The sequence below is a fragment of the Maniola hyperantus genome, chromosome 1 (assembly GCF_902806685.2).
Source record: "Maniola hyperantus chromosome 1, iAphHyp1.2, whole genome shotgun sequence".
NCBI lineage: Eukaryota > Metazoa > Arthropoda > Insecta > Lepidoptera > Nymphalidae > Maniola > Maniola hyperantus.
In genome coordinates, this window is record NC_048536.1 from 10,297,697 (window position 1) to 10,320,440 (window position 22,744).

General features: G+C 35.5%; 3 protein-coding genes across 3 annotated transcripts; 1 reads left to right on the top strand and 2 right to left on the bottom strand.

Annotated features, from left to right (window-relative positions):
- Nucleotides 1–608: 608 nt before the first annotated feature.
- On the bottom strand, nt 609–7,400 carry Rpn7 (regulatory particle non-ATPase 7). Its single transcript, XM_034973709.2, has 6 exons — nt 6,964–7,400; nt 5,861–6,035; nt 4,810–4,969; nt 4,341–4,525; nt 1,666–1,841; nt 609–870 (listed from the first exon to the last, which is right to left on the bottom strand). Exons 1-6 carry the CDS (start codon nt 7,239–7,241, stop codon nt 696–698), a joined length of 1,149 nt encoding a protein of 382 aa, XP_034829600.1. The 5' UTR covers nt 7,242–7,400; the 3' UTR covers nt 609–695.
- Nucleotides 7,401–8,382: 982 nt separating this feature from the next.
- Nucleotides 8,383–12,843, top strand: Nbr (exonuclease mut-7 homolog). The gene has a single exon (XM_034973678.2). The coding sequence runs from the start codon at nt 8,513–8,515 to the stop codon at nt 11,045–11,047; it is 2,535 nt and encodes an 844-aa protein (XP_034829569.1). The 5' UTR covers nt 8,383–8,512; the 3' UTR covers nt 11,048–12,843.
- Nucleotides 12,540–22,527, bottom strand: RabGGTa (Rab geranylgeranyltransferase subunit alpha). The gene is made up of 10 exons (XM_034973694.2): nt 22,377–22,527; nt 21,470–21,580; nt 21,276–21,391; nt 20,548–20,744; nt 19,851–20,012; nt 15,940–16,053; nt 15,200–15,426; nt 14,926–15,109; nt 13,685–14,016; nt 12,540–13,035 (listed from the first exon to the last, which is right to left on the bottom strand). Exons 1-10 carry the CDS (start codon nt 22,377–22,379, stop codon nt 12,883–12,885), a joined length of 1,599 nt encoding a protein of 532 aa, XP_034829585.1. The 5' UTR covers nt 22,380–22,527; the 3' UTR covers nt 12,540–12,882.
- Nucleotides 22,528–22,744: the final 217 nt, after the last annotated feature.

The window sequence follows — 22,744 nt, forward strand, 5'->3', positions numbered from 1 at the left end:
GACATTTTGCACGATAATCCAAAAACTATGAAGCATAAAAATAAATAAAAATGTGAAGACAAGTGAAGACCTTTCATATGATACCCCACTTGATATAGTTATCTTACTTCGAAAATTGAAAATACTAATTATTAGTTTATGACCACAATTTAATTTTTTTTGTGTAATGTAACCACATATTCACGGTTTTCAGATTTTTCCTCTAATGCCAGCTATAAGACCTACATACCTGCCAAATTTCATGATTCTAGGTCAACGGGAAATACCCTGTAGGTTTCTTGACAGACCGTCAGACAGACAACAAAGTGATCCTATAAGGATTCCGTTTTTCCTTTTGAGGTACGGAACCCTAAAAACAGACAAAGAGTAAAGATGTAAGCCTATCGACATAATGGTAATGCTATCGACGATTGCCGGCCAAAACCTGCTTTCAAAATCCTTTGATTTTGGTTTTCCGGCCACGGGATAAATGTACCTACACCACATAGCTGCGGCACACGGCAAGCTAGTGCATTAGCCGAGTGCGTGGGTCTATATGAATAAGGCTCTTTATACGTACTAAAGAAGAAGATGAATCAAGTAGATGGTTAAAAATTCAAAAACCCAAATACGAGATGAATTTAAGTTTATTTCCAATCAAATGATTAACTTATTAAATACAAAGTAAAGGTTGTATACCAGGAGCTCATGACAGCTCAGAAGTTAATGACGCTGGCGAGCTTCTTGACGCGATTGAGCAGCAAGTCTCCCTCGCGTATGGTGGACTGGTACAGCTGCGAGCGGTCGGCGTCGGCGCCGCGCCCCGCGCCCGTCACCACGCAGCCCGCCACCGCGTCGATGCGGCACTGCAGCCGCCCCGCCGCCGTGAACCTACAACACCGATTCATCATTATCTTATAAACCCATCGCCGACCCATTACCGAGCACGGGTCTCTCCTCAGTTTATTTAGGGTTCCGTACCTCAAAAGGAAAACTTATAGGATCACTTCGTTGTCTGTCTGTCAAGAAATCTATAGGGTACTTCCCATTGACCTAGAATTACAAGATATGGCAGGTAAGTAGGTCTTAGCACACTTAAAGGGAAAAATCCGAAAATCGTAAATTTGTGATTACATCACAAAAAAAGTGTTCAAGAACAAATAATTACCTTGAATAACCCCTTGTTGAAATCTAGTGGGAACACCGCCGATGGAAGTTGATTCCACAATTTGCATATGCGTGGAAAAAAGGATCTGGCACAACGGACGGTCGTAGTGCACCCGGCACCCAGTAATAAGGGTAAAACACTTTTATATACGTTAATAGGCTTTTATTTCATTGTTCACATAATTAAGTTTTCAAGAGAACATTGGACTCGCCGCTGATCTACGCGCCATTTCAAAAGTGACGTCACCACACAGATTAGCTTTTCTTCAGACAATGCCACAGAGTAGAACAACCGCCAAGTTTTTGCCGTCTAACACGTGGTGAGGGTTAAGGTATGAGTCCCGCAAATTACTAACGCGCGTGACCGCCATTTTAGTGACGTCACCACTAGACTGAAGTTTCGAGCTGATGGTATATTTTTATTTCGGCTGACGTCAAAATGTCATTTTGATGTTAATGAGACATGGTTCCAGCGCAATAGCAATTTGCGGGTCGTATATAAAACAATTTAAAACTCACGTGGAAATTTCTTCCTCGATGAATTCTCGCGTAACGCCGAACGTGTCCGCGATGTTGTCGAGACTGAGTGAGCGATACGCGCGGAGCAACTGCACGTATGCTTTGATGCGTGCCTCACGTACGTAATGTTGGTAGTGCGGTCTGAATACTGGATCCACGCAGATTTGAGTTTCTACCTGAAAAAGTATGCAGATTTATTTATTTACTTGAAAATCTTTATTGCACACACATAATATTATATACAGAAAAACTATACAAGATACAGAAGAAACTGTACAAAAGGGTGCAAACGCGGCCTTATTGCTAAAGCAATCTCTTACAGACAACCTTTGGTGACAGGAGTTAATAACCAGAGCGTGGGGTGATGCAAAAAATAAAATTAAAAAGCAATATAAGCACATAACTACATCGATTATAATTTATATTATAATACACAAAAATACAGATTATGTTAGGAAATGCCAATATCTTTTCTATGAGTGTTCATATTACTGTGAATTAATTTCGCAAGCACAATTGTTTATGTCCATAAATATTAAAATTTCACTATTATTTCGGACATAAACCTTGTTTTATATTTATAATCAATGAATAAGATACCTAGTAGGTACCATCTAATATAATTACAACAGATTTATTGGGTCAATAAGTTACAGTGTTATTTATAAACTAGCTTATGCAGTATGCTCGCGACTTCGTCCGCGTGGACTACACAAATTTCAAATCCCTATTTCACCCTTTAAGGTTAGAATTTTCAAAAATCCTTTCTTAGCGGACGCCTATGTCAAATTAGCTATCTGCATGCCAAATTTCAGCCCGATTGGTTCAGTAGTTTGAGCTGTGCGTTGACAGACCAGTCAGTCACCTTTTCCTCTTATATATTTAGATTTGCATTCCTAAGGCGGAAACAAACTATCGGACGTGTCCGTAAGCCGCGACAGATAGGTGTCCATAGTCGATTGAGACACGGCTTGCGAGATCTATCGGACGTCCGAGCGCTCAAGGTTACTTCCACTACTTATATTCCTACGTGCGATAGTTTGCACAGTTAGTATACATTTTATTAAGCAGATAACTCGCGGCGGTCAGTCCGTCCGATAATTTATTTTTGCCTTTAGTCATTATTAGTTCCAGGATGATTTTAATAATGCGATGCGTTCGCAGATCCTTCAACATACAACTCAACTAAAAGTTATATTTTAACGCTCATTTTTGATTATTATTATTATTATTTATCACTGGCTGATAACGCGACGTAGTTCGCGTGGATTTGGTTTTATAAAAATCCTGTGGGAACTCTTTGATTTTCCAGGACAAAAAGTAGCCTATGTCACTCTCCGGGACTTTAACTATACCCATGCAAAAAATCACGTCATTCCGTTGCTCCGTTGCGACGTTATTGAAGGACAAACCAACAAACAAACACACTTTCGCATTTATAAACTGGGTATTCGCATTTATAGGAAAATCAACATTGAACCAGAAAAATAATTTACTTAGACACTAACTATGAAAGTATGGCCAAATACAGATTTTCTCAAAATGAACAATTTGTCAAAAGCCGTTTTATTCTAGAGAAAAATCCTCCATACTAAAACTTTTGATGAACAAACATAATAAAGACTAAATAATAAAACAAAAAATATTGAAAATATGGCATATGACCACAGATTAAATAATAGTATAATGTCAAAATTACATTGCCACATAAAACAACCGGCCGAGTGCGAAACAGGTTCGCGCACCGAGGGTTCCGTATTACAGTGGTATTTTTTCGACATTTTGCACGCTAATTCAAAAACTATGATGCATAAAAATAAATAAAAATCTGTTTTAGAATGCACAGGTATTCATGCCCTTTCATGATATAGTTATTTTAGTTCGAAAATTGAAAATACTAATTATTAGTTCATGACCACAATTTAATTTTTTTTGTGTGATGTTACCACAAATTCAGTTTTCAGATTTTTCCCGGGAAGTACCCTGTAGGTTTCTTGACAGACCGACAGACATACAGAAAGACAGACAACAAAGTGATCCTATAAGGGTTCCGTTTTTCCTTTTGAGGTACGGAACCCTAAAAATAACATTGAATAATTTAGAGCTCAGTATAATCAAGCCTCAAACAGCTACAACCCAGAGTTATGAAGCCAAGCAAAGCATACTATGATAGAAGAAAATTATTTATATCATTTTTGTTTTGCTATTAAATGGAATGCTATAGAATATTTCACTGTTATAAAAGACGCACGTAAATAAAATGTGTCATTAAAGTTCTCTTTTTAAATTCATTATCAGGATTTTAAGATGTAAGCAGAGTGAACTAGAGGCTCCGTCAACCTCGCGGCTTGATCCTAAATCGACGATATGTCAAATATTAGGCTATGGGTGACGGGATATCAAAGAAAAATAGGCGACTCATAGGCTACCTAAGGTAAAAACTGCCAGTGATGTCAAAGTCTCGACGTTTTATTACAAGTTTCCTAGAAGCGATCACGCACTCATCCGATACGAGTCCATGAAAATATGAATATAAAAAATATCTACGTCATATGTCATTAAGCTACCATACAAATAATTCGATGACTACTTCGGAACGTATTTTCACGGACTCAGATCGGATGAGTGCGTAACCGCCCTAATTGTCGTGAACTGTGAGTGTAGATATTTGTTACCCAAGCAAGACTCTTCATAAAGTCAGCATATCGGCACTCATGGAGCGACTCGACCAGCTCCCGCAGCTCTGGGAAGCGTGAGCGCAGCGCCTGCACGGCGGCGCCCTGTCTGCGCAGAGCCGCTTGCAGAGCGTGCCGCTCCAGGGCCAGCGCACACGCCAACACACAATACTGGATTATTGTACCTGTAAACAAGACAAGTCAGACATGAAGCTGTATCATCAACCCATCGCCGGCTGACCACTGAGCACGGTTCTCCTCTCTTGCTCAGCGATGCATAATGGGCGATTATTCGCACCCTCGCTCATACCCCAGCAGCAGCGACAAAACTATTGCAACAACACACTCACTCATTTCTAGTTGTTAACTCAAATTGTTTCTCACTAATCGTTGGCAATCGGACAACTGCCTTAATCAAGAAGAAGCAGACTCGATTGACCAAAAATATTATTAAAAGCTTGATACTTACCAAAATCAACAAGTTCATAAGATTCAAAGGTTGAAACACAATCAATGAACAGTTCCGCAGCACGGTTGTAATCTCTCACTGCAAGGCAATATATTGCTTCATAAGCCTTCAGCTTATTCCTGGACCTCCAATCACCACCTTTGTCAACTAATTCATGGGCCTAGAAAAAGAAATGGACCTTTAATTTTTTTCTTTCACATTATAGTATAGGTATAGCCCATCCCTGAGGAAGCTCCTGAGGTAGTGGAGGGGTGCGGGAGGGTTTGTTACACAGGAGGGACTATGGATTCAAATGTTAACCAATTAGACTAAAGTCATATTTACATATTAGGGATTTTTTAATGTAGACACAGATAACAGCATATACAACCCGTCCAAAATATCTGCGCTCCTCGCTGGAATGCGCTTCCCTGCATCTCACCAGTTTTCATTTATCCGACCGTATTCTATCTTTCCGTTCTATATCGACCGTATCTTTACCGTTGCCAACGCATGACGTCAGTAAGCCAGGTTTGCAGACATTTCGGACAGGTTGTACAAATTACTTCCTTCCACTCCACCCTTCCCTCCATACCACCACATCTGCTTATTTCCTGCCATACATATAATCTAAATACCTTCAAGGCAAGAAAAAATAGACATCATCTAGGCAAGTGCACTCCAAGCTAGATCTCATCATTGCTTTTAAAGTTCTGTACCCAAAGGGTAAAAACTGGCCAAGTGTGAGTCAGACTACCTGCCAAATTTCATGATTCTAGGTCAACGGGAAGTACCTTATAGGTTTTCTTGACAGACACAACAAACGGACAGGCAGACAGACAGACAACAAAGTGATCCTATAAGGGTTCCTTTTTTCCTTCTGAGGTAAGGAACTCTAAAAACGGAGCCCTATTAATGTCACTCCACTGTCTGTCTGTCAAAATAATATGATGTTTATAATTTTGTATGGAACCTTAAAAAAGCGGGGCCCGACTTGCACTTGGCCAGTTTTTTACTAAGCATGTTTATTATAGATTGCAAGCCTGTTTTGTAATAAAAACACTTTTTATACCTTATTAATAGTTTTTGCCATTTCTTTAACATTGCAGCCATGGAAGTATGCAATCCTAAACAAGGCAAAAACTGCATCCAGCCGCCTATTTGTAGTTAGAGTTGAATCTTCATACTTGGTTGTGGCCAGAGTGGTAGCAGCCTCTTTGTCACCAATCGAGCATAAGTAGTCCAATCTGCAGAAGAACAAATAATCAATTTCAAACAAGACAACCATTTCATTTTCTTTAAAACATCACAATCTTTTTTGACCGATTTACAAAAGGGAGGTGGTTCTCAATTCAGGCTATTCCCATCTTTACTTTTTTTGCTCTCAAATAAGTATGTACTGTTGTACATACTTATTTGGTTGTAGAATTTGGGCCGCCGCCACAGAACGCTCGCTTTACACATGCGCTGTGGTAACTTTACTTTAACCTAACCTATTAGGCAATGTATGCAGTGCTGTTAGCATATCCAATCACTTAGGGTGGCCTTGATTAAAGGCATCCTCTACACTTCTATAGGCTATACAGGACTGTATAGGATGCTGCGAGCGGTACTTTAGTAATTCGCACTAAAGAGCAATTAGCAGGGAACTCAAGAATGTTAAGTTTTTTAAAATGGGCTACACCAGAAGACTCGCTCTGTCGCCTCTTCATTCAGCTCACTTCGTTCATCTTGCCACCAAGCTTGCTTTGTCTTGGACCTCCTTTGGGAGCAGTGCTTTACGAAAACACTCCATGGGTTAGGACAGACTGTAGTAGTGTAGGATTAAGACTGCTTGGGGTTGGGGTGCTCAGATTTTGTTTTGCACTATATTAATAATTTTAAATTTTATCTCTTTAAATACACCATTCAAATGAATTTACAGATATGTAAAGAGTAGTGTTATTTTCAATGAATACTGCATTATCAAAATAGTGCTCACACTTTCTATACTCAAGCCTTTTTCCAAGATCTCAGAATAAATTATCTAGAAATCAATAAACACTATGGACAAGATGAATCTATGATAATATTTGAGCCACCTGCTTATACTCATATTTATACTCTACCTATTCTGATCACTGGTGGTGATGTTTAGACACAACCTCCAACTTGATGAATCAAAGACATACATACCGATCCTGCCAGACTGGAGTTTCCGAATCATCTTCTTGGAACTTTGACAGTCGATCTTCATTTTCTTTAGCCATATTATCATATAGCTTCTGGTCAAAATTCCAGCCCAGGTCAGTACAAACTTCTTTGTAGTACGGAGCCATATTATCAGTTTTTATTCCTTGAAGTAACTGTTCTTTGAGTTGCGGATTGTCTTTAAATTGCGGGAGCGATAACTTGAACTTTATACCAGCTAATGCCATGTATTCAGGAGTTGTTCCTTCGGCTGAAAGCTCCATTATTGAGTCCTTTTAATGTAAATCAAGTTAATAATGATAACAAACAAGCAAACATTCAGAATTCGGAAATGTGAATATAAAATCTCGCTTATTCACAGGAAGTGGAAAAACAACAAAAATGAGAAAATGACTTGCTAATTTTTTTTTAATGAATGATAGTCGTATGTAAACGTAGGTACTCTGTGATGACCACAGGGATATGGTGATGACAGCAGAGTATGTACAGTGCGACAAGGCTATATTGGCGCGTGGCGAAAATCAGAACTAACGTTCCCGCCAAGTGTCCCCTTTTTTTAAGCCTCTGTTCTCCAACAGCACGAGCAGCAGCTCCAACAGCAGGAGAACAAAGGCTTAAAATATTCAAACAAGAACAAAGGGGACACTTGGCGAATGGCGGCAATGTTTGTTCCGATTTTCGCCACGCCCCAAGATAGCCTTGTCACACCGTAGACGGAGTAAAAAATCTAGGCAAAGGAACGTTTGCTTTTTCATTCTCACTAAAAAGAGATCACAGATGAAGTTACTAATGTGATAAACAGAGATGCAGCTAATCTATTTTTTGTCCCTTATCGTGTAACTGATTTTTTTTCAAGGAATACAACTTTAGTTGCAAAACGAACTTTGAGAATTCGTGGCATCATTGTATTTCTCGTTAGTTATTTACTTGTTTTCACATAAAAATGTTTAATACAAATATTGTTGATCGGTTAATACAAATAGTGACTACTAAACAATGGTAATTGTCGTGTTATTCATCGTTACGTCGTGCTATCGCTATCTCAGACGCGGTTACACAGTACTTTAGTCTAGCTTTTTTAGTCAGTCTACGTGTCACACATGGTTGTACCCATTTGTAACCAACCCTCAGTTTAAAAAAACTTTTTCGTTGGACTATTATAATACTCTTTGGATTCCTTGTCCTTGCGTCCTTAGGAGACGTCACACATACGGTGACATACCCATGTATTCTGTGCACATACCACTAAAACGTAGTGATTATATTCTCTTTGCATACCACATACCAATACCAACCAATCTTTTATCCAACCAATGTACTCTGTGGTCACACGTGAGATTTTGATTTGTCAATTTTAGTGTGATAAGTCATTTTATTTGATTATTATATTTCTTGAACAAAAGAAGATAATAATATACCTATTAAAAATTTAAATAATTGTAAAACATCAAAAACCTTTACAATCAATATGAACAAAATAAGTGGCCTCATACAGTTATTTCTCTGAGACATTAGAAGTAACATTGGAAGCATCATGGAAGTGGATTTAAATCAGCTTGTTCACAAAGATCAAACGATCAAAATTGTTCCATCAGTTGAAGAATCTCTTAAAAAATTAGGAGTTAACACAGATCTCGATGAAAGAATTCAGATATGGTTCAGTCATCTTAGACTTCAATGGAAAACTTGGAAAAAATGCCCTGCTACAGATAGCCACTTTAACAGTTTATTTCATTTTACAACAGATCCTTACAGAGTGGCTTTATTATGCAGCGTCAAATGTGAGGAATTTAAAGATAGCAAACCCAAGTCTTTGCAATACTATATCATAGAGTCTTTAGGTGAATGGTCTCAATCAAATGGCAGGACACCAACAGATTTATTAAAGCTTCCTGCTTTCCATATTGCAATAAGTCAGAGAAACCAGCATTTTCTTAAATTAGTGATACGAACATACCAGGTCCATACAATCAAGGAAACTATTTTGCCTTTGGTTAAAGAAATGATAAGAAGTGATAACTGCAAACAGGCTTCACAGATAGTAATAGCTATGGAGTTGTGTGATGACATCCCTGTAGAAGAGTTATTATTTCCATTAATTCTTCAAGACAAAGCCAACATGATTGATGAATATTTATCAGAGTGTCCGAACCAAGTGAGACCACTGTTATTATTTTTAGACAGATTATTGGATAAGAATTTTAGTATAAAGGATTATGCACAGCAATATATAGAAGAAAATAAAGTGTGTCATGTAAAATATGAAAAAATTCATTACAAACCTCTTGGTAAATTAGTTGCACGACTATGTAACAAGTTTAATATTCCGATCGAGACATGTAAAAATTTAAGCAAAAATCGTACAACAGGAGGGTTGAGATATTTGATACATCAGAAATATGTTGAACATAATGTGAGCTCTTCAGTGTGGGATGATTTAGTTAAAGATTCTCTTCGCCAGAGTGGATGTGCTCAAGAATTTATTGATATGCTAGTAGATTATGACACTAATGAAGCTCTTAAATGGGCCTCATATTTTCAGTTGTCTGAGGACACTTTGCCTTTGGCTTTGAAAAATATGTCTTTACAAGAAGTACCTGAAGAAGAAGAGAAGTGGGATGAAGAACAAAATGCAAGTCAGAACTCCTACAAACTTCCCCTGTCTGAAAATAATATAATCATCATTGATACTGCTGAAAAATTGTATGATGTTGTTACAACTTTAGTAAATTGTAGTATAGTGAGTATTGACTGCGAGTGGAAACCATCTTTCGGGGCTGTGCAGTCACAAGTTGCCCTCATTCAAATTGCTACCTTTGATTTCATTTACTTGATTGATACATTAATTTTGAATAGTAAGCAATATTCAAGCTTCTGGTATAGGTTCAATAAATCAGTACTCGACAATGCTGAAATAATTAAATTAGGTTTTGGCCTTGAACAAGATCTGAAAGAAATAAAAGCATCAGTTATCGGTCTAGGTAATATTAAAGTAAAAGGTGAAGGCTTGTTAGATTTAAGTTTGTTGTGGAAAAGTGTTATCAATCTTGGCCTGTCCTTGCCTAGTTATAACGAAGGAAACAGTTTGAGTTCTTTAGTGCAAGCTTGCTTTGGAGTCCCATTAGAAAAGGCAGAACAGTGTTCCAACTGGGAATTAAGACCATTAAGAAAAACTCAAATAAATTATGCTGCTCTCGATGCATATGTATTACTTGAAATTTATAACTATCTCCAAAAGTTATGTTTGGAACAGAAAATAAATTTTGAAGAAATCTGCAATTATATTATGTTAGAAAAAAAAATGAAAACTGCAAAAAAGACTAAAGTCGCTGATAACATCAACACATCGGCCCAAAATTTCCAAAGATTAAGTAAAAACGTAAAAATACTGGTGGAGTATGAATTGTCAGACTTAGTGGCATATTTGAGATACTGTGATATTGATACAATAGTAACTTCACCAGGAATGTATTGGCACGACACAGTTAATTTAGCTTTGTCTGAAAATCGCTTGATTTTAACAGCAAAGTTAAAGTTTTCTCCTACTTCCAAATTCTCACAAAATTTTATTTTGGATGTTTGTAAAAGCAGTATCAAAGACCAGTTACAGAAAGTATTATCTAGTTTCAACATTACTGTTACGCGAAGTGACCTTTTAAATAGATGTTTACAGTGTAATGGTAGAGATCTGAAAACAATGACTCCTGATGAAGTTAAGGACTTGTGCAATAAATATGAAGCTGTCGGCAACAGTAAAACAATAAGCAAAAGACATACTAGTGATAATGAAGATGATGATGCATATTATGACAACTTCCTTAGCGATTCTGATGGAGATGATTTGTATTTAAGCCAACCTGAAACACTAGCACAGTCAAATAAAATGGTTCCAACCGAACTATGTGTAACTAGCAAAGGAGCAATCATTGAAATCAGCAATGTTCACAGGCTAACCGTGTCCTGTAAACAAGCGACTATTTGTGAAATCTGTGGTAAACTGTATTGGGATGAAGATCCTCTACTAATAGCTGTCTGGGGATTAATATCACCACTTCTAGATTGCAAGTAATTAGTGTAAAACTAGTTAGATAGTAACTAGTAGTTATATGTTAGTAACTAACTACTTCACACATAATTTTTTTTTACAAAAAAAATAAAAACCGACTTCGTTACACAAACACTAAAAATTGAAAAATAATTTAATTTATTACCGAATATATTATGTATACAAGAGTTAATATAGTTCCATAATAATACTTTTTGGTGCCGGTGCCAATTAGCTTTAGCTGCGCGAATCGTCTAGACTTCATATTTTTATGGGACTCCACAATGGCACCTCATTGGCACCGACCCCAAAAAATATTATTATGGAACTATATTAACTCTTGTATAGATAATATATTCGGTAATAAATTAAATTATTTTTCAATTTTTAGTGTTTGTGTAACGAAGTCGGTTTTTATTTTTTTTGTAAAAAATTTTATTTCACAATTTTTAGTGGCCCCATGGAATTATGCTATGACTGGTTAAAAATCTATTGTTTACTAAGCTATTACACTGATCGCGAGCAATTACTTATTTACTCTTATCCGTTGAGGAGTTCCAGTATCTATCTTCGAAGATGTTCATCAGATCTTCACCAAATTGAAATGGGACCAACTTTGAAGTATACCCTTTCAAACAAAAAAAGAATTTTCAAAATCGGTCCAGGCGTTTTCGAGTAATCGGGGAACATACATAAAAAATAAAAAAAATAAAAATAAAAAGATTCCGACGAATTGAGACCTCCTCCTTTTTTTGAAGTCGGTTAAAAATAGTCTAAAATGAAAAAGGTACAAACTTATTAAATGGGTAGCAATTAGGAAATAAGAGAATTCTGATTTTTATAAATAGTTGTCATTATAATAATTAAGCATAATGTTAACAACGTTTTCAGTTCATTTAAGTTTTCAACCATTCTTTGGTCCAGTTTACATTATAAATAAGGCTATTCTGTAACCAACGTAGACGGAGTAAAAATCTAGATAAAGGAACGTTTGCTTTCTCATTCACACTAAAAAGAGAGCACAGATAAAGTTACTTATGTGGTAAACAGAGACGCAGCTAACCTATTTTTGTCCCTTGTCATGTAACCGATTTTTTTCAAGGAATACAACTTTAGTTGCAAAACAAACTTTGAGAATTCGTGGCATCATTGTATTTCTCATTAGTTATTTACTTGTTTTCACATAAAAAATGTTTAAATACAAATATTGTTGATCGGTTAATACAGATATTGACTACTAAACAATAGTAATTGTCGTGTTATTCATCGTTACGTCGGGCTATCGCTATCTCAGACGCGGTTACACAGTACTTTAGTCTAGCTTTTTTAGTCAGTCTACGGTAACCAATGACTCCTCACGCGCCATTTTAACTCTATGGGTCAACTGTCATGTCAAAGTATTCACCTTCAAAATAAGGACTAAAATAGTTTTTGACATGAAATTTGACACAAAAAGTTAAAACGGCGCGTGAGGAATTAAATTGTACGCGTTATATTTAGGTATAAATAATAAACATTTTTGTTACCTATATTTTAATTTTAGTAACATAGACATTAAAACCTAAAATTACACATAGAAAATATGTAAAAATTCGGGATACAGTTTTATTACAGTTGGCACAACTGCATCGCAACAGCCAACCTACTGCATAGTCAGCTTGCAGTTCTAGTATGGGCATTCAGTGTGAATTACAGGCTGCTTTTCAGCTGCAGTCCATCTGTATAGACACTTATGCTAGGAAACGGAGTACGGACAGGCAATTCATCTTTGTGCCAAATTTAAGATAACAGAATAACATACCTACATTCACTCTTGTTATATTATGACAAATACATACTGCCTAGAAATTAAATAAGAATTAAAAAAATATTTTCATAGATTTGTGTTTGTCTTTAAACATTTCAACCTGTGTCTTATCTAACTCGAAATTATCTTCTAAATTCAACTCTTCCAATTCTATAGCAGGAAAATTTTCTATTGTGTTTATTTTGTTGCTTGATAGGTTCAGTACCTGTAAAAAAGTTGAAGCAAAATGAATTAATTTAATAGTAAACCTAGATGGAAAATATTCTTTTTCACTCTCAAAGTTCTTATTTATGCTGCGGATAAAACTGCTTTTTACGCTTTTGTGCACAAAGTGTTTATAGGTATAACGCGTAAAATTTAACTTCTCACACGCCAGTTTAACTATGTCTGATTTCATGTCAAAAGTACGATTTTAGTCCTTATTTTAAAAGGTGAACCTTACTTGACATGACAGTTGACCCATAGAGTTTAAATAGCACGTGAGGAGTCATTTTGAACGGACTATAACAGAATCTGCCAGAATGACATATTATGGATTACACAAAAAAATTGTACTTAAGTATGTAATTTCTATAGTGCTAGTAACATTTGCACCAAATTGCCAGTTGCAAATTTATTTGCCAGTTGAAAAAAAAGAAGTGACAAAAGTTGTTTTTCGCATGACCCCTCCAAATACAAATTGATACAATGCGTAAAAATGACTCCTCACGCGCCGTTTTAACTATGGGTTAACTATCATGTCAAAAGTACGGTTCACCTTTAAAATAAGGACTAATATCGTACTTTTCACATGAAATCTGACACAAAAAGTTAAAATGGCGCATAAGGAGTCATTTTTTACGGTCTATATTTACCTTACAATGCTGCAGTTTGATTAAAGTTGGTAAAATTCTTGATGTTAAATTCTGACAGGATAGGTCAACAGTTTGACAAAAACTGTAATACTGTAAATGAGGTAAGCTTGTTATCTTTTCACTAAAAACTGTTTTATATTGTAGACTTGTATTCTCAGTCTCATAATCTTTGGGTAACTGTTGTTCAATACTCCATTTCGATATTAAATCACTATAGTACCCAGCCCTTTGAGAGTCTAAATCTTTCAACGTCCTTAGATTTGCCACAATTTCTTTGTGATATAGACTTGCATCAATACAATATAAAAAGAATGTAGTAGTTAGTAATGTCCCTGAAACAAAAGTTTAATAAAATTAAATACACAAAACCAGAGGAGTTGCTTGCTATACCTGCTTCGACATAATAATTATTAATAACATAATATTATCAAATTAGCTTTTTTATGCGACTTCCTTCGTATGTTAAATTTTTTAAAGATTCCGTAAGAATTTTTCAAAATCATATGGTGGACTTTCGAGACAAGCAACACAAAAGCAGCGTCCATAGCGTCACTAACGCCTCGTAAGTGACACGGCGCCAATGAAGTCGCGTTGGTGACTTTTGATACCCGCGACAGATGTACAGGTAGTCGCTTCAGAGCGTCACTGACACCACAAACGCTCGTCTCGAAAGTCCACCTTTAGAGCCATTACGCACGGTCAACTAGTCGCCCGGCAACTCAGTCGACGCCAACCGTTAGAATCTCTAATTTATATGGAAGTTGCCGTGCCTATGCACACGACTACGTGCGCTTAGACACGGAGACTTCCATATAAATTAGATTCTAAAGGTCGCTGTCGACTGAGTTGCCGGGCAACTAGTCGACTGTGCGTAATGGCTCTTACTGGAGGTCTACAATCTACATTATAGAGAAACGCTACTTACAGTACGCGGCCGAAAGTAATATGTACATCGACCTTTAGAAGGAGATAGCAGATTTGTAGAGCATTGTCTCAGTAGTTGAGACCGACAAAACGTCATACATGTAGGTATAAGTGACAGAGACAACGCTCTACAAAGCTGAAATGTCATTCTAAAGGCCGATGTACATTATTTTCTGCCGCGTACTACAAAATCCTAAGTGTCTAGAACCAGTAGGTAGGCAGTTTGAGCTGTATGTGGATATCTACTTCAGTGTCTCATATATCAAACTAAACTAAACAGATTCAAAAATATGTCAAAAGAGATTTTAGTAACTTACATTTATTATCTGGTTCTAAGGCTAGTAATTGTCGACATGAATCAAGTTGCTCGTTTAGCTCTTCTATCACAGGTTGAGAATATTGGTTTTTGAAACATATTTTATTCTTTCCCACGTATGTGTAAGGTTGGTACTTCTCACAATTGATTATCACATGATTTTCATCACTAAGAGTGTGTTCTACCTGAAAAATTCAGTTTGTTGTATTTTTAAAATATGCACATGCAAAATGTTTACCATCCCTGGTACTATAACACCTTGTTGTATGGCCTACCTTAATGTTAATATTATCGGTAATTTTGTGATTATGTTCAAGAATCCATACATCATCATAATCAAGCCCAGTGCAAGAGATCCACATGCCATCAACAACTTGATTATTGATATATATCTTTATGTTGCTATTTATATATTCATTCGAAACTCTTTTGCTCCAAGCGAGTGTTGTCTTTGAAGGAGTCACAGTGCAACAAACAAGTTCAATATTGACTTTTACTGCACCTGCAAGAAGATAATGCAACAAATCACAGTTTAAATTCAAAATACACATGCACATATCATCCTTCTTTTAAGGGTTCTGTATTTTAGTCTCTCTATCTTATAGGATCACTTCGTTGTCAGTCTGTCAAGACCTGTCAGGGGTCCTAAAGGTATTTCCTATAAAGTACTTCCCGTTGACCTAGAATCATGTCTGGCAGGTAGCAATGTCTTATAGTACAAGTAAAGGGAAAAATCCAAAAACCGTAGATTGACAAAAAAAAGAAGTGTTTTAATTAATTCAGAGCCTCAATAGCTCAACCGGTATAGAAGTGGACTGAAAACCGAAAGGTCGACGGTTCAAACCCCGCCCGTTGCACTATTGTCGTACCTACTCCTAGCAAAGCCTGACGCTTAATTGGAGAGGAAAGGGGAATATTAGTCATTTAACATGGCTAATATTCTTTAAAAAAAAAAAAAATTAAGCTACACCCAAAATTATACTACACCCTAATTAAAAATATAAAAAATACTAACCTAGTAACCACCTTTGATAAAACCAGGCACTTGTATCATCAGGGTCTGTAAAAGCAGCACTTTGAACCATTTTTAATTCATGTTTGTGATGATTATCTTGAATTGGTCTGCCTCCTGAAAATTTACATTGAATATTAACTTATAGTTGGAGCCAGCGCATGCTAGACCTTCGTTGTTTTATAAAAGCTGAAAGTTTTTCTGTGTATTGTCCCTAACACAGGGATGAACGATCAGCGACTCTGAAGTTCGGATCATGGTGGCTTTGGCTTAGCTTACATCAAAGTAAGAATTCGTGGCAACCACCTAGGAGATGCCTTTTAAGTTCAACAGTTAAAGGATGCCTAGCAGGGGTTGCCACGATACTAAGCGTCTGGCATTGCATGATGTGATTTCTAATACTATTCTAAAGAAAATATTTAAAAAATTTACTTCATACTTTGACATTTATCCTCTTATCCTATTACCTGTTATCTCCCAAAGCCACCATGATCCAAACTTTAGTCGCTGAGCGTTCCTCTCTGTGTTGGGAACAACACGTGTGCGTAATCCCAGCAAAATAATGTTGAATTTCAGGATTTGAGTTGGATAGATTTTTAGTGCGTAACGTCGTGTAATTGTGCGTGAAAGTTTTAAATTTGTGCGTCCAACCAATAAGTAGATATTCGAAAAAAAACGCGTTTTGCCAGGAATACGTCATCCCAGCTACACATTTTTTTCCCAATGGACGTACGAGAAAAAAAATAGGTCCATGAATTAGTGCGTTTTAAGAGGTAAATGTGCGTGCTAAAATTAAATTTGTGCGTCATAACACTTCGAAGATATTCAGTTTTTTGCTGGGATGACGTTTAACCATTTCTTATATCTCTTAAACGGTTAAACGTATAGATGTGATTTTTTTTACACATGTTGCTATGAATTTGTGCGTAATGTTTGTAAAAACAGAATTTAAAAAAAAATTACCGTTCAGTTTTTATAATTAAAAAATAAAATAATGTTATTAGGTCCTAGTACTTTAAATATGACCTCTAAAGATAAACTTATACCGTTGATTTGTCCCTTATAACGGCCCACAGTATCTTATCAAGTTTCATTGGAGTATTTTAAGTATTTATTGAATTATGAAGAAAATTACTACGACAGGACACGATATTTTTAGACATTTAATTGGTCGAGTTTTTTATGAGTTGGCTAATTAAAATTTCTACCAATAATTAGTGCGTCAGCTCATTTATCCATCTGCAAAAATATAGCCCAATACACAGATAAATTATAGAGATATAATCAAAAAACCTATAAGATGCGCAATACAATGATAAACCGACAAAGTTTGAATAGCCACAAAAAAGCGACCGTGTCATATATCGTGCTAACCTTCCAAAATTGATAGTATTGTGCCATTTCTTTTCTGGTACATGTGCGCACAAAATTATTAAGCTTTTTATTAATCATACTATAATATTATAAATGCGTGCATTATTATAAAGTATGTTTGTTTGTTGGTTTGTCCTTCCATCACACCGCAACAGAGTTACAGATTGACGTGATTTTTGCATAAGTGACCCGTTACATTTATTCCGAAATATTAGAGTTCCCACGGGATTTTAACAAACAAAAGCAAACAGTCCTATTGTCTGGTCACAAGCCATAATTAAACAATATAGTTTTCTGGAAACTGTTAAACTAAGCCACCCGTTCGTCTTCAAAACACGGCAATAAAACTGAATTTTAAAACTAATAGGTACCAAAGGTTCCGACCACAGCCATCTTTACTTACAAGCCATGCTATTAAGTTTGGCAACGTCGCAATTAGGATCCGCCGTGAATCTGTGGCATAAACCGATAGAGCTACAAGTGTACTAGTGGACAGCTTTCTATAGGCTGTATCTAGTTATATTTACAAACACTATGCACCTACTTACATTACAAATACATAAAATCATTAGTTTTTGAAATTACGTATTGACCACATACAGCCCACTTACTTAATGTAAGGCAGTACCTAGTAGGTATGTCTTTCGTAAGAATGTAGGAACTTAAAACTTGTTTGAAACTTTGAAGATCTACCTACTATTTCACTAAAATAAAACATAAATGAGGGTTAATAGATATTTTATTTCCTATTATAATTAGACTTAACAGTTATTTTATTTCCTGTCCTTTGTGATTGTCCTTTTCTTGGGCTTGCTGATGTAGTTCTTGACGACGCTCGCTGTTTATACAGCTGTTCCCTTTTAGAGGGATCCATCCTAGATGTTTTTTCGCACGTAACTTAGGTAACGCAAATTCTTAGGTAGGTTAGGGAAAATATGGGGCACTGCACCAGCTACTAGTTGATTCAACGTGATTTATCTCTATTTCTAGATTTTTTTACTATTTTTTTACTGTTGATTATTTTTATTGTTATGTTAATATGACAAATAGGCTACTTGACAATTTTTTCGTCATGCATTTGTAAACAACAGTATAACCACAGGGTTATACTGTTGTTTACAAATGCATGACGTCAGAGCACAGATAATCTATCGGCCAAACATGGCCGACAGTGTTTTCACCTGTCTAAGAAAAATATTTTTTTAAATTAAAGTTTTACGGTTTTTAGGGCGCAAAAAAATATAGTGTTAATTTTTTTGATATAATAGGACAAATATTAACCATTTAAGACCAACTTAAAAAAATTGTCAAGTAGCCTATTATGTTAATACAATAATTTTAGATTACCTACTTAATTTACAATCGGTATTCAGTCAGAATATTGATCAACTAAAACTTAGAAAATAAAAAATATATTGAACTGTTCTGTTGTTTTAATTTTCACTAACTATTATGTACGTACCTGTACTTAGGTGCGAAAAAAGTAATGGTACAATACTATCAATTTTGGAAGGTTAGCACGATATATGACACGGTCGCTTTTTTGTGGCTATTCAAACTTTGTCGGTTTATCATTGTATTGCGCATCTTATAGGTTTTTGATTATATCTCTATAATTTATCTGTGTATTGGGCTATATTTTTGCAGATGGATAAATGAGCTGACGCACTAATTATTGGTAGAAATTTTAATTAGCCAACTCATAAAAAACTCGACCAATTAAATGTCTAAAAATATCGTGTCCTGTCGTAGTAATTTTCTTCATAATTCAATAAATACTTAAAATACTCCAATGAAACTTGATAAGATACTGTGGGCCGTTATAAGGGACAAATCAACGGTATAAGTTTATCTTTAGAGGTCATATTTAAAGTACTAGGACCTAATAACATTATTTTATTTTTTAATTATAAAAACTGAACGGTAATTTTTTTTTAAATTCTGTTTTTACAAACATTACGCACAAATTCATAGCAACATGTGTAAAAAAAATCACATCTATACGTTTAACCGTTTAAGAGATATAAGAAATGGTTAAACGTCATCCCAGCAAAAAACTGAATATCTTCGAAGTGTTATGACGCACAAATTTAATTTTAGCACGCACATTTACCTCTTAAAACGCACTAATTCATGGACCTATTTTTTTTCTCGTACGTCCATTGGGAAAAAAATGTGTAGCTGGGATGACGTATTCCTGGCAGAACGCGTTTTTTTCGAATATCTACTTATTGGTTGGACGCACAAATTTAAAACTTTCACGCACAATTACACGACGTTACGCACTAAAAATCTATCCAACTCAAATCCAGAAATTCGACATTATTTTGCTGGGATTACGCACACGAACAACACGCCGAGAAACTATCAGCTACTATTTTATAAAATAAGGAATATTAGGCATGCGTTTTCTCTTAGTCCATTATCATGAGACTGTATAATCTTAAATAAGTTTTTAAGTAGAGCTATACCAAAAACGAGCAATTAACGAGCCAAGAAATCTACAACATAATCTTTTATAATAAATAATATTAAATTACCTCTTTCATCAGGATATAACTGAACTAACAGTTTGCTTCTGTAATGCCAAGCTGAATAATTTGAGAAGTTGTCATATAGTTTTTCTGTAGTGAAATCAAACTCTTCTTGAAGTGGTGGCTTACATTGGCTGACCACAAATCGGCGATAATCCCAAGTATGAACTTAAAATAAAGATAAGTATAATTATTATAATGAGATAATTTTTAGACAGTATTCATAAAACATAATGCAATGTTTTTAGGGTTCCGTACCTCAAAAGGAAAAATGGAACCCTTACAGAATCACTTTGTTGTCTGTCAAGAAACCTACAGGGTACTTCCCGGTACTTTTCTAGGTACCGTTGACCTAGAATCATGAAATTTGGCAGGTAGGTAGATCTTCATGCTGATATTTGGGGAAAAATCTGAAAACCTTGAATTTAGGGTTAGATCACACAAAAAAAATTAAATTGTGGTCATGAACTAATAATTAGTATTTTCAAAGTGAGTGACTATATCAAGTGGGGTATCATATGAAAGGTCTTCACCTGTACATTCTAAAACAGATTTTTATTTATTTTTATGCATCATAGTTTTTGAATTATCGTGCAAAATGTGGAAAAAATACGACTGTAGTACGGAACCCTCATTGCGCGAGCCTGACTCGCACTTGGCCAGTTATTTTTGTGGTAGGTGATGCTATAAAATGAAACCATACAATTTCTTTCATCATACTTGAGATACATGTTACACAATTCAAGCTCTTTCTTCCAATCTGGATTGGGTCTTGCAGACAACACCCATTCTCTTTGATGCCATGCGCAATATGATTTTGGATTTATTTTTAGACAATACTCCGTTAAATTCAACTCTGTGTCATACAATTTTGACATGTCCTCTTCACTTTTTGTTTTACTGAAACATTAAACAATTTTTAATGAACTATTCAATTCAATTCAATTCCCAATTATTGGCTCTTGGCTGGAGTGTTTTGCCAGTGTCACGATTATGGAGAAGGCACGGAGGAGATTGTTCGGTGAGAGCTGTTGTACAGTTAAATTTTGAATATCTATTATTATACTTGAAAGAATTGATATTATGTTTAATAGCTCTTATATAATAATACTAGCTTATACTCGCGACTTCGTCCACAGCGACTAAAAATTTCAAAGCCCTATTTTATCCCTGTACGGGTTGAATTTTCAAAAATCCTTTCTTAGCTGATGTCTACGTCATAATAGCTATCTGCATGCCAAATTTTAGCCCAATCGGTCCAATAGTTTGAGCTGTGCGTTGATAGATCAGTCAGTCAGTCAGCTTTCCTTTATATATAAATATAGAGTATAGATTACTTATTATTCTACATATAATAATTACATCTGGTAATTTAACAGATTGTTTAGTAAAAATATTGGTACTTTATTTTTTCTAATGGTTTTTTTATACCTGAAAACAATTAATATTTCTCGTCTTATATTCCACAGTGTATAAATATCTGGATTAGATGACAGTGTCTTTCCAGTAATTTCTAGTTGTTCTTCATCTTGCTCGCCATCTTTTCTCTGAAATTGTATTAATCATACATTATTAAAGAATTAAAAATATTCTATGAAACTATGAACAAAAATTATAAAACTCACTTTATTAAAAATCTTCCGCATTGCATGTTTAAAAATTTTCAGTTTCTCTTGCCTTTCTTTTTCTTTTCTAGCCTTTTCTTCTTCTGTTGTTCGAACTTTAATTCTTCCGTGCTGTAAAATTACAACCAGTATTAAAAACAATGGAAAATTTTCAGAAATATAATCAAACACCTAAAAAAATATTAGTAATCAACTAATTCTCTATTTAGTCCTTATATATTATATACTTTGTAAAATTTTTAGGTTCATTAAATAAATGCTTCATTAAATAAACTTAAGTGTGTTTGCCATCTGCTCCCAAGGGGGCACATAGTATTATGATTTAATGATGATGAAATAAAGGCTTATTTATTTATGTTATTCAATCAATCCATTCCATTAGGCTGTATTTATTCACTGCTAAACATAGGCCTTTTGGAGAACATGTCACCAAACTCATCCTCCCACTTCTCACTACTCTTCAGATTGTCATTCTAGTCAGTGGGCTATGGGTTGTTCTATGCTGTGCTTAATATAACAGTTAGCATAAAACAAGTACGAATCTGAAGTTGCAATATAGAGGTTATCACAGGTCTAGACTAAAGATTAAAATACACAAGACTGGCTGAGATCTGTCTTTATTCAAGTTTTGCGTGCAGTATTTGTCTCAATTCCAAAAAGTGTCTGTCCCGTCAGCCATCGGTTCTGCGACAGACATGATCTGCCCACAGCCCACTAGCCTCTGGCTGTTGGCCACTTTCGTTGCTCTACAAAACTCTTTCTGTGATGATCTCTTTATATGATTTATCTCTGAAAGATTCCCAACATCGTCTTTATATTTGTGGACGACCGATGAGGTCAACTCAAGCCAGCAGTGGAAAAAGTAAATAATAATATTATTATGAATCTTACCCATCGATGATCTTACCATTTTATCTAGGAAGGAACGCCAGAAGTATACACTAAGTATAAAATATATTAAGCACTTATGTACGATGTAGGTACGTTTATAAAGGTTTTCCTGGAACAAATTCACTCACCAGCATAGAGATAGTTCATAGCACAGATTAATATGGTTCATAGTATACCAGAAAAAAAAGTTCACTCACTTGATAATCACTATGTAGGTATATAATCACTATATATGCACTTGATGGTTTTTGTATATACTCTTTGGTTTTTAATCAAGAAAAAGTAAGAGGCACAGACCAGTAATCCGGGAAGAAGATAGACATAGTGAATAGACGAGCTATCAGTAGGCCGATTGCCGTAGCGTATACAGTATGGATAAGTTTG

Bases quoted from the DNA above. Each gene is read 5' to 3' on its own strand.
- Nbr (XM_034973678.2), top strand. From the start codon at position 8,513: ATGGAAGTGGATTTAAATCAGCTTGTTCACAAAGATCAAACGATCAAA.
- Rpn7 (XM_034973709.2), bottom strand. From the start codon at position 7,241: ATGGAGCTTTCAGCCGAAGGAACAACTCCTGAATACATGGCATTAGCT. The intron at 6,036-6,963 runs GTATGTATGTCT...GTTCTTCTGCAG, and splicing joins ACTCCAGTCTGGCAGGATCG to ATTGGACTACTTATGCTCGA. The intron at 871-1,665 runs GTGAGTTTTAAA...TCGGTGTTGTAG, and splicing joins ATCGAGGAAGAAATTTCCAC to GTTCACGGCGGCGGGGCGGC.
- RabGGTa (XM_034973694.2), bottom strand. The intron at 15,427-15,939 runs GTTAGTATTTTT...ATCTTCTTGCAG, and splicing joins TTATCAAAGGTGGTTACTAG to GTGCAGTAAAAGTCAATATT. The intron at 15,110-15,199 runs GTAGGCCATACA...TGAATTTTTCAG, and splicing joins CCGATAATATTAACATTAAG to GTAGAACACACTCTTAGTGA.